The sequence below is a fragment of the Lipomyces chichibuensis genome (genome assembly GCF_038497645.1).
Source record: "Lipomyces chichibuensis strain CBS 12929 unplaced genomic scaffold V1513scaffold_36, whole genome shotgun sequence".
Lineage (NCBI taxonomy): Eukaryota > Fungi > Ascomycota > Lipomycetes > Lipomycetales > Lipomycetaceae > Lipomyces > Lipomyces chichibuensis.
In genome coordinates this window covers 106554-120675 of record NW_027117488.1, presented here as the reverse complement: position 1 = coordinate 120675, position 14122 = coordinate 106554, and the positions used below count along the sequence as shown (strand labels likewise).

Below are 14122 nucleotides of genomic sequence, written 5' to 3'. Positions count from 1 at the left end.
TACTAGAAGACTAATTCAGGGCGACAGTGGTACCGGTGCCGAAAAGGTTCTGTAATCTGTACAGTCACCGGTAATGTAATTTTCGGTGGAGTGCAACCCCCAAACTTTTTTGGTGATTTGCGCTCCTCTTGACTTCCTCTCTCCGGCTTTCACAGGAACCATCGCCCAAAGCCATTAGGCCATTAGGCCTTCACCAGTATATAGTTATGGTGGACCGAGTCCATTAAACGACTCCAAAACTAATAAATATAGACAGCAAGAAAGTATGCTTGCTCGACTGCGATCCCTGGATGCTGGACGGAAGGCGCGGCAACATCAACAGTCACTAAGGCCGGGCTGGGACAAGTTCGCACGGCTACCACCAGAAACCGTAGTTATCTATTGTTCTACCGTTAGTTGAACGGGATTCCGCTATGACTCTTTGATGTCAAATACAAGTGTCACCAAACTTGCCCAATAATTATATCGAACGCAGATTGGATATTCAGCTACTACGGCGCCTACATAATGAAGGCGGCATCGTCGTTTTCGTCATCGTCGTCGCCATCGTCATCGTCATCGTCGAACGATGACGTTCTGCAAAAATATATGGTAACGTCGGAATCGTCTACGATGTTTGGTCGGTACTTAGGCGTTTTTAATAATACTCGCGGCATGTCGATGTCGACGTCCATCTTGTCGGCGTCCATCATGTCAACGTCCTCATTCCCTACTTCGCAGTAGTCGCAATCTACCATCTCCACGTCACTGTCACACACGCTACCAAGTCCTCCGAAGCTAGTTGCGGGGGAAACCGCAACTGGTTCTGAGATGTTGAGGGACGGGATGTAGTGGCGGGTCCTTCGCAGCTGCGACGAGAACTGTGGAATGTGAGCTTGCCTCTTGCCGAATCGGACTAGTTTGGGGGAGCCGACGAGATTCAGCGAGACCAAGGACTTTATCGAAACACTGCAATCCTCTGAGACGTTATCGAATCCAATTAACGAGGATGGATGAGACGACAATGGATCCTTTCCGAGGCTCTCCAACGGCATGACTTCCTTACCACTGGTCTGGAATGACGACGCGACCTCATATGGAACCAGGGACCTTTTGCCGCCACCTAGAAACGATATTGCCGATTTGTGTGCGCTCCGACCACCGCCGACGCGTCTGGAATCGCGATTCGATGACTGAGCCGGGGAGCTACCAATGTGCGACCCGCCAGATAGCAAGCCAACAGACCTATTCTCGCTAAATGACGACCGTGGATCCAACTTAACGCTTAATTCAGGCACAACGATTATGACTTCACTAGACGCTGTTGACAGATTCGATGAGTTGTTGACACTCTCCATAATAACCTTGCCAGTCGAATGGGACACCCCTTCGATCAGGTCGACAATATTTCCGGACTCATCCTCCGAGTCCAGCTCTCCCTCGACCTCGAGCTGGCGTTGGAGATATTCTGGCGGTGGTGACGTCGTGGGTTCCTCGCTGTTGTCACCCAAGTTGAAGTCAACGCTATCATCTTCACATTCGTAGTGTGAAGCATCATCGTCGACGACAACAGCGGTATCGTTGTGTGGCGCCGTGCGATTCTCGTCGACGGTAGCAGCTTCATGGCTTGCGTAGGCTCCCTGTGACCGGGCTAAGACGAGAAAGCGGCTGGCATGACTGAATGAATCATCGTCTGAGCGCGGTGTCGACGACTCAACCGAAGGTGACGTGTCGACTGTCCGGGGGGACGAGTATGATGAGAAGATCGACGATCGGGGTGTAGAGGGCTCGGAATATTGTGAATGCGGATTAAAAAACTCGCCTACTGGACTGGTGATTCGCGTCGATAAACCCATGACTGCAAAACGCTAGTTGGCCAAGTATCCAAAATTGAGATAACGGTGTAATTTGAACAGCATGAATGTGTAAACTGAATGGCTGTACTGAAACATACGATAGTGGAAGGGACCTTAGATTGGGGATGTGGATATTGGAGGCAATAGAGAGTTGTGAAATCAACCGACGTTAGGCAAGTCAACAAAGCGAGCGACCAACCAACAGCGCCTTGAATTGACATGGCGACCAATGTACACACATCATGACGCTACATAATCTCTTCCGACTCGCGTTGGAATCCTGTTGTAGGTAACTAAAATGAGATGTGATGTCAAATTTAGTGAATTGATATGACCAGTGATAGAGTTGGGCCCTGCCGCTAGTTCGTTGTACAAGCCGAATCACAACCAGGAGGGAACAACAGCATATCAACTGATCTCAAGTGCTTCAATGAATGTGATCGCCGGCCAGTAGATATTAATTTCATGATGCTTTCCATAGTTGTGAATGGCTGGCTGCAGCAAAGTAAATTTCGACTGATAACGAACAACGGAGAGTACTAGCTACCGCATGTGAAAATAATCGAATCTAAATAAATATAAATTGTGAAAACCTCAAATAATTTCTTCGCTAAGCGGGGGTATGTGCAATCTGTTCCTCCACAACTGAGACCGCGAACAGGCATTCGAATGTTCGGTATCGTAAATTTAGATCCGCAGTAATTAACCTTGCGAGCTCACCTCTTAGATTGATCAACCACAATAATTGCACTGAGTATGGTATTGAAAACACCGCTAATAGCGTAATGTTGAAAATAATATTGCAGTAGTAGCCCAAGAATTAATGGTCCGTCTGTCCGGGCCCTGGTTCAGAATTTGAGTCAGATACTAAGTCATTTCTCAATTAATCGTAACAAGGTTAGAAGTAAAAGATTTTCCATCTACTTGCAATTGCAAATTAATTGTAACGGTCAATGCAGAGGGCAATCCGAGCTTACTATGCGCTGATAATTCCTTGAATATTATGACCAGCGATAATCTGCGCACACTTTAAACTAGATAAGGGTATAAAAATATTTCTTTCTAATATTCCGGAAACTCATAGATTGACTGGAATAAGCAGTGTCAAACATAGATACATTGCAGGCTAGCAGCGATTGACCGTGGACTTCTGCTTCGACATGCTGCGGCTCCGATATTGCTGACAGATCCAACCATCCCGACCGAAATTTATTTCTCAGCGTCTTTGTCGGAGTCTTCTCCGGCCCCCAACTCTTCACCACCCACTTTCCACTGCAATTTCTATACACTCAAATCATCATACTTTTATAATGATTCGTCCAACCCTCATCAGACATCTCGTCCGATCCGCAGCTGCAGCTTCTTCTGCTCGTAGACTCGCCTCTTCGAAGCCGCTGGCATCGATCGATAGGCTAGTCGCCAAGCAGCACATCATTCTCCCGGTCCTTCTTGCCGCTGCTGGGTTTGGAATTTCCTCTATTTTATTCGACCGTCCCATTGCCGCGGAAGCCACCGAAACTCCGGTTGAAAGCTCCGCAGAGTCAGAGCCAGTTGTCGATGCGATTCCGCCGTCAGATCCATTGACCACTGCAGTCCCTCACCTCGTCGAGGACGAAATTCAACAGAGCCTCGACACAGCTGTTGCTCAAGCCACGGTTGAACTCGGCTCAGATAGTATTGAGGCTAGCTCAACTGCAGAGGATGAGGAATATGGCGCCTATAACCCGCGAACAGGGGAAATTAACTGGGATTGTCCGTGCCTCGGTGGCATGGCGCATGGTCCTTGTGGAGAGGAATTTAAGGCAGCGTTTTCGTGCTTTGTATTCTCGGAGGAGGAGCCTAAAGGTGTAAATTGCGTACCTTTATTCGAGTAAGTGCACACTTGAGAGGTTGTGATATTTATTTGCCAATGGCATTAACGTTATGCAGGGTCATGCAAAACTGCTTTAGAAAGTACCCCGAGACTTATGCCGAAGATTTGCGGTACATTGATGAACGACAGCAGGAGGAAGCAGTGACTGCAGCGGAAACAGCAGCAGCAGCAGCTCCTTCGACTCCCAGCGCCTAGACGATTCGACGATGGCATAGATAAGTCATGTTTGTACAGTATTTTCGGAATTTCATATAGAAATCGATTGGTTATAAACGGGGGAGGGTTTGGATGTAAATATTTTCATTTGTAAATTTGTGCACTTCTGTATAGCGTGAATATAACACGGTTCCCTCGTCAATACAACTGTATCCTTACAGCAGCTCAACACAGTCAGACTTCAGCTACTCTAGAACGTTCGATAAACTATGGCACCAGAACATTTATTACAGACAAGCGCACATTGTGAATGCGATTCCACTAGAATCCATGTTTTCTGTAGTAGAAATTTAACCATTAATCATAATCTCAACTAGAATCAGTCGTTCTCCAAAGTAATATTAATAATGACCGACGAACCGGTACAGCTAGCAATGTAGAGAATTAAAGGAGACTTGTTATTTTGGGGGTATTTCTGCGCTTCGCGAATCGCGACATCATCTTGCATCTTGTGGCGGTGCCGAGTTCAGTGTGGGATGCACGGAGACCTGTCATGGCAAGCATCCGATACAGCTACATTTCTTAGGAGACATCCGGGTCTTTTTCCACATGAATCCAAACAATTTGAGGAATTTAAATCACGGAAAAATGAATCGATTATAATAATTGTACATTAATAATCAGACACGACACGTGAATATGGAAGGTTACAAAAATAAACATCCCCAGGAACGCCCTTCATATACCCAAATACTGAAGCTTCGTTCAATAAAATATATATAACAGCTCTCTATCAAATAATAATCCGTTTATTTTTTGCTGTACTTGGGATACTTCTTGGTCGAGACGACAATGTCACTGGCGGTGAGAGCCAAGGCGCAAGTGATAGCAGCGGCAGTTACGTACTTCCCATTAGGTCCGGTAAACGCTGATGGAAGCGCACTCTTCTTTATATTGAAGTAATAAGCGGCACTAGCAATGATGACAGTCCAAGTTCCGAGATTGCACGTCACAACAGGATTTTTGAGCTCAGCTTTGGCGCGCTGGGCAAAGGATGCGACGTCATTGCTAGCGCGGGCAATGAACTTCTTCAGCGAATCAGCCGCTGACACAAGGAAGGGACATTCTTTACCCTTCGCCTTCTTTCCCTTTTCTGGTACATCATGACTTGGTGAGAGTGCCTTTTCTGGTTCCGGAAACACCTCGTCCGATGAGATGTCGGCTGGCTTCTCTGACTCGGCAGGAGCATTTGCTGCGACCGCTGGTGGTGGTGACGCAACAGGCTCCATGGGGACTGGTGCTATTGTGGACGTGGTCGTGGTCTCTAACTCAGGTACGGGCTTTGCAGATTTCTGAGGCAAGCTAAATGTCAGTAATCTTTCATCTTCTCGTTGTATTAGCGTCGACATGTCGGCAACAAGCGGCGCAGGCTGTGAGGACGTCGGTGTGGGTGTCGTGGGTATTGCCGGACTCGAGTTGACGAGAGGACAGTTCATGGGATCATACTCCGACATTTTATCCGTCTGGCGACTTGTGGTGCTTGAGTAGTGCCTGCATGAGTTTGGTCGCGTGCTCGCAGTACTGCCACTGCTCGACGCACGTGAAAATGAAGTACTTGTCGAATCGCGTCGTTTACTTGAGAACACTAATACTATCCGATGAAGTGATCTGGGCGATTGTCGAGGGAGTGGCACATTCAAGGATCGTTGTGACACGGGTGAAGTGGAGGCTGTAGTCGTTGATATCGGCGACGAAGATAACTGCGAGCGTTGACTTGCTGTCGAATGAAACGCGATGGTGTGGGTGGCAGTGCTCATGAGAGAGCTCTGAAGAAACTTTGTTGCCCGCCCCAGTCGCCTGCTATTCTTGCTGCCGACACTGTTGCGCCGACGTTTGCGCTTGAATTTGGAAAAAAAGGACATCAGAGAAGAAGAATTGCTACGTACCTCCTGAGGGGTTTGGCTCGAGTTTTTGGCAGTAACATCGGCATATCTGGCGGTAGGTGTATCAGCATGACGAGGCTGGATCTGATCCTATCAAGAAGTGTACTTACGAGGACATTGCAAATATCGGAGAAGGTGATGGAGAAGGAATCGTAAAAATGGGTAAACGAGATGGATGTGAAGAAGCAGAGAAAGTTAGGAGGAGAGAGCGTGTGACGTGTGAAATGACTTTATAAGGCGGACGAGGCGAGCCAAACCACCAACGGAGGTCAAAGGGAAGCGCGTGCCAGGCGTGTGTTTCGTAGGGTCGGCTCGTCCACACATTTTATTTGTATGAACTTATGACGGGTAGTTTGTAGTTTGGGTGGTGGTGCAGGCTTAAGCCACATCTCTCCACGCGGGTCACACCATTTCTACTCCAAGCCACAGCCACTTGCGTCATAATGCTTGCACTGCCTCTGTTGATCTCTTGCTTCGCCACCATATGTGGCCGTGCTTCCATTGGCGTCACTAGCAGCTCCTGCCCAACCGATATAAATTGGTGCCGATCCCACGGCCAATCAAGCCTCAACAAAATGCTAAGGACTTCGTTACCTTTAACTTTGACTAATTACTGACAGTAATCCGGTTATCACCACGTTACGCCTCCGATTGTTGCGGCTTTATCGCATTATCTGTTTTTTTGCGGCAGCAGAACTAACTAACTATACTACGGCCGCACGGGATTTGTTCGCGTTATGCCCAGTCTGCTTTGAACTCTAGAAATACGTATATAAATTACGGAGCGCATATCTTCACTAATTGTAAACAATGCTGGTGTAAATAGAATAATCCTTATCCAGTAGATCCCAGCCACCACGACCCAGTAGTACGCAATCTGGTGCCCAGTGACAATCCCCTCATTTCTATTCAATATCCATGGCTTGACCCGGTCCAAAGTATTATACAGCGTATCTGTGCATGAAAAGTTATACGGCTAGTTAGAAGATAGTGGGAGATTAACTTATATGTCTGTATTGATACAAGTCTTTCAATGAGTCCTCCCTATAATATACTTTTGAGTTTATACACAAACATATCATACTAATTCGAAACATTAACCCATCCCAGTCTTTTCATTTCTCTGTCTCTTCGCATCTATTCGGACGTTGAACTTGGAGGAGCAACACCGGTGCGGAAGCCGTTCTTGAATCGCCGGTCGACATGCTTGAGGTAGCGCTCACGGCCAGTGCCGGTAGTTTTTCTTCTCTTAGCCTTCACACTCCAGTTGTCTGTAAAGAAATTAGTAACCTTGTTCCATCAGGGGCCTTCTAATCTATCGAAAAGGGCACCAACATTTGCGAACCTTGGCAGCAGGATAACCGCACTATTCAATATTAGAGACTTATACAATACAGTACTGCAATCTCGGTTATTTAAACTCACCGAAGCACAAGTAGACTTCTGGATATGGTACGCACGACGACCGCATCTGTAATGGTCGTATTAGAAAACAATTCCATCTCTTTAGAATAACATAATTTCAACAAAAGTGCATACCGTCGGCACAAGGTGTGCGATTTGTTGTGGCGCTTACCGAAGCTGGAGGTTCCCTCTGTTGAACAAGTTAGTATATAATAGTCCACTTTAAAGTAATATCTCCAGCCGAATCGATATTTATAACTAAAAATACCAAATCATCATTGCGCATTAAGATATGAACTTACTAGTCATTATTTATTGCTATTGCTATAGGGAGTTGTCGAGTTGGAACTGATCAATATCTAAGATCCCTCAGAAATTCAATGAATCGTACAACGCTAGATGTTGCGTTGTGGGAGCAGTGGCATCTTCTCATAACCCTAACTAATAGGCCCTAAGGATTAAAAAGCAGTCACTCGTGCGTTGTTGCCATAATAATCCTTACCCTAATTTATTTTAAAACAGATGAAATTACGGCACAATCGTATAAGCGAACTTTGATAATGGAAATGGCATAACTGTAATATTGCAACAGCCACGACAAGCGCGTTCTGCCGTTTCGACGCGGCGCGACTATTTACATATTTCATTCCAGTGACGCAACGGGCAAAAAACGCGTCGCGCTGAGCCGATGTCTGGACCCCTTGGAATGCTCGCTCACAGCACCGTCCCTAAAGCGGTATATGTCCTGTATTGGCACATCCCAATTGGTAACCTTTTTTGATGCTTGGATCTTTAACTTTGCCATTGTAACGCGAATTAAGACCAACACGACTCATTTGTTCTCGTCGGTTCTCTCTCACGCGCTTCTGGCTAATAATTTATTCGCACCGAAGATATTTTAGACGCGCTTTTAGTTAAAGCTCGATCACACGATTTTATTTTTTCGTGGTGGCTGACTTTGTTTGACGCGTTACTTTCGGGGTTGTATACAGCATCGCACGTCCACATTTGACTGACTTTCATCGTGTGCTCTGACTTCTCTCATCGCCTCCCATCACTCTTCTCGCCGTCTTCACCAGTCCTCCATTCCTTCTCTGCGTGTCTTAAAGTCAACTCTACATTTCTGCGCGGTATGACTTCGAGTGCTGACCGGCAATACCCGCCTTCGTCTCCTCCTGCCTCAGCGCCGACCCAACGCGTGTTGCTCCCGAGTTTCGAGCCGACGGCATCATTCGCCTCTGTGTCCGGTCGCAAATCCTCTTTCTCATCTCCATTCAAGCACCGCACCCCATCTCGCAAACGCACTCGAGCAGATACACCCACAGATGACCGCGCAAGTACACCCAGCCGCCAGCGTATCGTGCCTAGCGAGGACGGCGACGACATCGCGTCGCGTCTGCCGCCTCTCCAGACATTTTATCCGACACCCGCACCGACGTCCAGCGCGTCTTTGAACGCGTCCTCGCCGTCGAAGGCAACGAGTGCGTTTACTACTGACGGCGTCGACGAAAATATCTTTCTTCATGAGCCACAGCAGCAGATCGTACGCGCACCTTTATCGACCGTCGTGCTTGCGCGCGTACCCCGAAATGGTGCCGAGCTGACGTTGGGCCGGTCGTCGAATTCGTCATCGATCGTGTTAAGCCGGACAAACAAGCTTATTTCGCGCGTGCATGTCGCGACGCGGTATATTTCGTCAGCTAATGCGATCGAGGTGCGGTGCTTGGGTTGGAACGGCGCGCGCGTGGGTACGCCTACGAGAGAATACGCGTTAGCAAAAGGTGAAAACGTAGAGATTGCGGCTGATGTTAACGTTATTATTGATGTTTGTGGTGAGCGGGCGCGCGTCGAGGTCGTTGCGGATGTTGAGGACGATGAGACGGACGATGAGATCTTTGTTTCGGAAAAAGCTAGAGATGCTACTATCTCGGATCGCGACGCGTCTCCGGAGGAACAGAGTGATGATCCTAAGGTTGGATTTAAGATTTGGGAAGATAGAGAGGAAAACAGTGGGAAGGGAGTCGATAAGAAGGAAAATATCACAGCGTCTTTCAAGTCAGCTTCGCATCGACATGCCAATGCCGAACAGAGTCCAGTTCAATCAACAGTGCACATCAAAATCGACAGTCCAAGTATTATGACAGCAGGAGGGATTCCCTCAGAAGCAGGAGAAGTAGCATCTCCTGTGCCAATTGCGCCAGTCGAAACCGGCGAAAACACACAGACTCCCGTTCCAAAGCTTAAACCCAGCAAGCCTGAGACCGATCTTAACAAGCTCAAGATTCACATTATCGCGCACTTGGCCTATTCTCGACTAGCATCAACGCCGCTTTCCGAGCTCCGCTCATCATTGCCAATCACCAACACTCTTCCCGTCGAGATCTTACGCACTATCATTAAGAGGATTCCGTGCGTCGGTGTGATACAGCGCCAGGGCAAGGATGCATCAGGCAAGCGTTTGGAGGAGCAGTACTATTACATTCCAGAACACGACGATGACGAGTATCGTCGGGCGGCCGTAGAGGAACTGAGAGGTCATCCCGGAATTCGAAGCTGTAGAAAGGTGCACAAACAATATTTCTGGCGAAAGCCAGCCCTAAAATAACTGCTTATGATCGGCCACAATATGAGGTGCAAAATGGTGATGTATGATTTAAAGTTTTATTAGGTTTGGACAACATTTAATTTGCATGGATTGGGAGCCCTGTTAGGATTCCACGAATCCGAGCTGTTGTCCACAAAATAGTCCATGATGATTTATTTGACATTTACTTTATACTGCATGTATATTATCTTCAGTGTTGATAGTATTAATTATTTTATTGCCCGGTGTACTCGAGAATACCCATTTTTCCCACGTGTACGACATTTTACCCCTGAAAGTACATTGTGAGTATCATGCAATCCGCGTGTTCAACGCGGCTAAACTAATTAGCCTTGATAAGTGTTATGCAGGGATGGAACCGGGAAATAGAATTGTCTACAATGTCTATTGCGAACTGCATCCGGCAGTGTGCTGCTGATAATTTCGTCACGTTGGTAAACATAATTAAGCTTCAGAACTACTTAAAAATGGAAAGTCACAGATGCCCACTGATAGCAAATATTGATTTTCTTCAGTTCAGTTGCATCCTATATTCGAGAAAACCCATCGACCAGCTTGCAACATGTACAATTTCCATCCGCTTCGCGCGCATTTGACCATTTATCTCGATGCCGACTACGTCGCTTATCTCGTTTATGGTCCTCCAAGTACTCCTTGTATCGTGCGGCAACCTCCTCGCTATCTAAGTTACGAATGTCTTGTATGCCAAGTGACAGCAAAGACACTTTCGTAGAATGTGGAGGATGATGAGGTGTAGGCACCCGTGGCCGAAGGAAAGACTCGAATTTGCTGTGCGCCTTCTTGTACATCTCCCGAGCCATTGGAGAAGTGTTAGAGCCAGCGTTGGAAAGGTCGGTAGCACATGAAGTAGTTGCGCACCTACGACCCATCTTAGAGTCGGAGGATGATGGAGGCGATGATACTCTCACGTAGTTATTCATCAGTTTCCTAGATAACTTGCCCTTTAGCAGCATCGAGGACACGGCCTCGTGGAAAGTAACCTTCTGCTGTATCGGGGGACCCTCGTCCTCCGGTGAGGCGATACGGATCGCCTTTGAAGCAGACCCACTAGACGCTTTCGCCTTCGCGGAGACTTTTCGCTTACTGTGTGGGACTCGACTACTCGGTTGCTTTTCATTTCGCGCTGCACCCACTGTCTCGTCATCATGAATCCGCATCCACACTTGCTTGAATCGCGACTGATCCGGAGGAATTCCGTTAAAATCGCTATCATGAAGATTGTCGGCGTAAATAGACGAAGTCTCCGAACATTGTCGAATCGTGTAAGCCTTCTGGGTGCCATCCGGCGTGATTTCTTCATGAGACTTAACATGATCCGCCATACCATTCATCTCCGATTCTACTCCAGCTGAGCCGGAAGTTGGCAATAGAAGCATGATGTTCAGACCATTGCGATGGTTCGGCACTATGGGGGCCATAGTCAGCATAATCTCCGGCGACTTGTTCGTCGAATGACGAGTCTCAGCAGCATTATAGCCGGTCGACTTTGACTGCGTGGCAGCCCAGCGTCGCTGTTGACCAGGCACAGTCATAGATCGAGGTGGATGACGCTGGCTTGAAGGCAGTCTCGCAGGGACATGTCTGATAGTTGGCTTCTTGACAGGTGAGATCAAACCACCTAGATGAAGACGACGCATAGATAGCATATCTCGCGACAAATCCGAGACGTCTCGCGATTGCAGACCATCCGCAAAATACTGTGTTGGACGAGGAAGTTCTGTTCGTCTGTCAGCGAACGCATTCAGCTATTAAATTAGTGATCCTCACTCTTTGTGTTAACATTCATAATCTCAAACAGTTCCTTCCGGACAGTTGCAGCATTCTGTTCCTCGACAGTGGCAGTGTGGTGCTCAGGGCTGCATGGAGGTGTAGGCAGAGAAAGTATGTACTTCACAATTCGATCCTTTTTCTGTTGCTCAGCCTCGAGTTCGTCGTAATCATATCCGATATTGTTCGCGTCATCACTGAGCTCAACAGGCTTCGCATTTTGGATCTGTTGCTGAAGCGCTAAATCCATATTGTGAACAGCTCAGATGAAAAGGAATGATATCTGAAATACTCAAACAGAGAAGTGTAGGAAGATCTCCGGGTGCGGGTCATATTATACTGTCAGCCCTGATAAGCTCCTGCCAAATCTAACCTGTCAAACCAAATTTTCTCCATGGGCAGCGCTTAATGCTGTGAAGATTCTATTTCACGCATATAGACGGACCGGGCATGGAGTGACTTGCCCAGCCTCCCTGCCTGTTGCATCGCCGCGCACGCTAACCTTTCCGCTTCCCTGCTTTCCAGGAACGCACTATTTTCCTGGCGCGTGTTCTGCTAACCAAAATGCCGCTACTCGCATTCAGAAGAATACAGCTCATCACAGACCAGTGCATCCAATATCGCGCTCTTCATGAATTGCATCAACGAGTTGTAGTGGGCAAGGTGACGGCGAAGGGGCTGGGCATAGGGTGGTCCCTGCTTGCGTGCGGCTCATGACGATGCTGAAGCGTTCGACCCTCATTAGGCAACATGGCTGGACCCTCAGTCATGGCTCGGAACTCTGCTTAACAATCTGCCTCAGTCTCGTCGAATCTGCGGTGAATAATGCGAAAGATCAGGTATAGTGCTGCGGGCCATGTTGGCGGAAATGTGCTCAGAGTAGATTACGCCATAGTTTTCGATAGAGATGGGTTAGGGCATCGTGGCGGCAAAAACTCGCCCTGCAGGAAATCGATGAAATTCAAAATAAATTTTGGAGTATGGCTCGGTAATGTCGATAATACTACGACAACACCAATTTGCTTAGAGTTTTGCTTGACGAATATTTACGGAACATATGCCACCATTAAACTACTCTGGGAAGCTGGTTCTCGCGCCTATGGTACGTATCGTTGATGTTAAATGTCTCAGCGATCCCGAAGAGGTCGACGATCAATATGGTTGCAGGAATTATGCTATAAATATATGAGAGTTTCTAAATGCGTCATACAGGTGCGGACAGGTGAACTGCCGATACGACTGAGTGCTTTACGATATGGGGCAGATTTAGTGTGGTGTAAGTAAGAATGTCAGCTCCATCAGTTAAATATTAACAAAATCCGATACAGCTCCAGAGATTGTCGACAAGAAGATCATAGCTTGCAAGCGAATTGTGAATGGTAGATACCGTATTTAGTATTTGTATTGTGGGAGAACTTTGCTAACTATATTCAGAAAAGGTCAACTGTGTGGATTTTGTCCAGTCAGGCAAAGACAACAACGTCGTCTTCCGCACTCACAGACACCATGAACGCAGCAAAATTATTTTCCAACTCGGTACCGCATCTCCAGAACTAGCAGTTCAAGCGGCTACAATTGTCGCCGCCGATGTCGCCGGTATCGACGTGAACTCCGGATGCCCGAAACATTTCTCTATCCACTCTGGCATGGGGGCAGCTTTACTACGGACTCCGGAAAAGCTTGTTGCAATTTTAGAAGCCCTTGTCGAGGAAGTCGGGAAGAAGTTTGACATTGGTATTAGTGTCAAAATACGGATATTGGATACACCTGAGGCAACGTTCGAGTTGGTGAAGCGACTTGTTAAGACAGGTATTTCTGCGTTGACAGTGCATTGTCGGAAAATCCCAATGAGACCACGGGAACGTGCTATACGGGATGGATATCTCGCTGGTGTTGCCACTATATGTCGAGAAGCCGGTGTTACTTGCATTGCGAACGGTGATGTGTACTGCCGTGGTGATTTGACAATGCTGAAGGACATGTATGGAATTGATAGCGCGATGATTGCGACCTGGGCTGAGACGAACGTGTCGTGCTTCGGTGCCGATACGAAAACCAATGTTCGGCCGTGGCGAGAGGTCGCGGAGGAGATCTTCAAAACTGCGGTTGAGATTGATAACCATATCTCGAACACGAAATACATTCTCGGGAGAATTATCCCTGGAAAGGACGTCATGTACCGAGGCATCATGCAGTCGCATTCACACGATGAGATCGAACGAGTGTTTCAGGGGCTAGCACCACGGACGACAGAACCACTTACGTCCCAGAAGCCGAAGCAAGCCGAGGCGAGCATTACCCAAGGCCTGGAGCCAATCACAGAACCGAAGAATAATGCGAAGAGGAAAATAGCGATAAGCTCGATGGAGGAAGATCTATGTTTGGGAACTGATCATCAGCGTCAGAAATTAGATGACATAGAGACCCCACGGCGCGACCATCCATCTGCCCTTCAAACAGTTGGCTAGGTCGGACATTAATTAATGGTACTATTACGAGACGAAGATTGTATGGGATA

At 47.5% G+C, this 14122-nt stretch overlaps 7 protein-coding genes across 7 annotated transcripts; 3 read left to right on the top strand and 4 right to left on the bottom strand.

Annotated features, from left to right (window-relative positions):
- Positions 1-500: 500 nt before the first annotated feature.
- Positions 501-1835, bottom strand: V1513DRAFT_427066 (uncharacterized protein; the record flags this gene model as incomplete). Its single annotated transcript, XM_066896204.1, has 1 exon — positions 501-1835. One exon carries the CDS (start codon positions 1833-1835, stop codon positions 501-503), a length of 1335 nt encoding a protein of 444 aa, XP_066751766.1.
- A 1220-nt stretch (positions 1836-3055) lies between these two features.
- Positions 3056-4197, top strand: V1513DRAFT_450745 (uncharacterized protein). The gene is made up of 2 exons (XM_066898851.1): positions 3056-3705; positions 3765-4197. The coding sequence occupies exons 1-2, from the start codon at positions 3146-3148 to the stop codon at positions 3901-3903; spliced, it is 699 nt and encodes a 232-aa protein (XP_066751765.1). The 5' UTR covers positions 3056-3145; the 3' UTR covers positions 3904-4197.
- A 305-nt stretch (positions 4198-4502) lies between these two features.
- Positions 4503-6098, bottom strand: V1513DRAFT_404154 (uncharacterized protein). Its single transcript, XM_066895573.1, has 2 exons — positions 5918-6098; positions 4503-5856 (listed from the first exon to the last, which is right to left on the bottom strand). Exons 1-2 carry the CDS (start codon positions 5923-5925, stop codon positions 4674-4676), a joined length of 1191 nt encoding a protein of 396 aa, XP_066751764.1. The 5' UTR covers positions 5926-6098; the 3' UTR covers positions 4503-4673.
- Positions 6099-6786: 688 nt separating this feature from the next.
- On the bottom strand, positions 6787-7737 carry V1513DRAFT_450735 (60S ribosomal protein eL37). Its single transcript, XM_066898850.1, has 5 exons — positions 7514-7737; positions 7347-7401; positions 7233-7278; positions 7143-7173; positions 6787-7078 (listed from the first exon to the last, which is right to left on the bottom strand). The coding sequence occupies exons 1-5, from the start codon at positions 7518-7520 to the stop codon at positions 6945-6947; spliced, it is 273 nt and encodes a 90-aa protein (XP_066751763.1). The 5' UTR covers positions 7521-7737; the 3' UTR covers positions 6787-6944.
- Positions 7738-8343: 606 nt separating this feature from the next.
- On the top strand, positions 8344-9816 carry V1513DRAFT_433276 (uncharacterized protein; the record flags this gene model as incomplete). The annotated part of the gene is made up of 1 exon (XM_066896438.1): positions 8344-9816. One exon carries the CDS (start codon positions 8344-8346, stop codon positions 9814-9816), a length of 1473 nt encoding a protein of 490 aa, XP_066751762.1.
- Positions 9817-10079: 263 nt separating this feature from the next.
- V1513DRAFT_202326 (uncharacterized protein) lies at positions 10080-12141 on the bottom strand. Its single transcript, XM_066894341.1, has 2 exons — positions 11605-12141; positions 10080-11554 (listed from the first exon to the last, which is right to left on the bottom strand). The coding sequence occupies exons 1-2, from the start codon at positions 11852-11854 to the stop codon at positions 10344-10346; spliced, it is 1461 nt and encodes a 486-aa protein (XP_066751761.1). The 5' UTR covers positions 11855-12141; the 3' UTR covers positions 10080-10343.
- A 520-nt stretch (positions 12142-12661) lies between these two features.
- Positions 12662-14072, top strand: V1513DRAFT_383601 (uncharacterized protein; the record flags this gene model as incomplete). The annotated part of the gene is made up of 4 exons (XM_066895148.1): positions 12662-12706; positions 12817-12880; positions 12933-12983; positions 13039-14072. The coding sequence occupies 4 exons, from the start codon at positions 12662-12664 to the stop codon at positions 14070-14072; spliced, it is 1194 nt and encodes a 397-aa protein (XP_066751760.1).
- Positions 14073-14122: the final 50 nt, after the last annotated feature.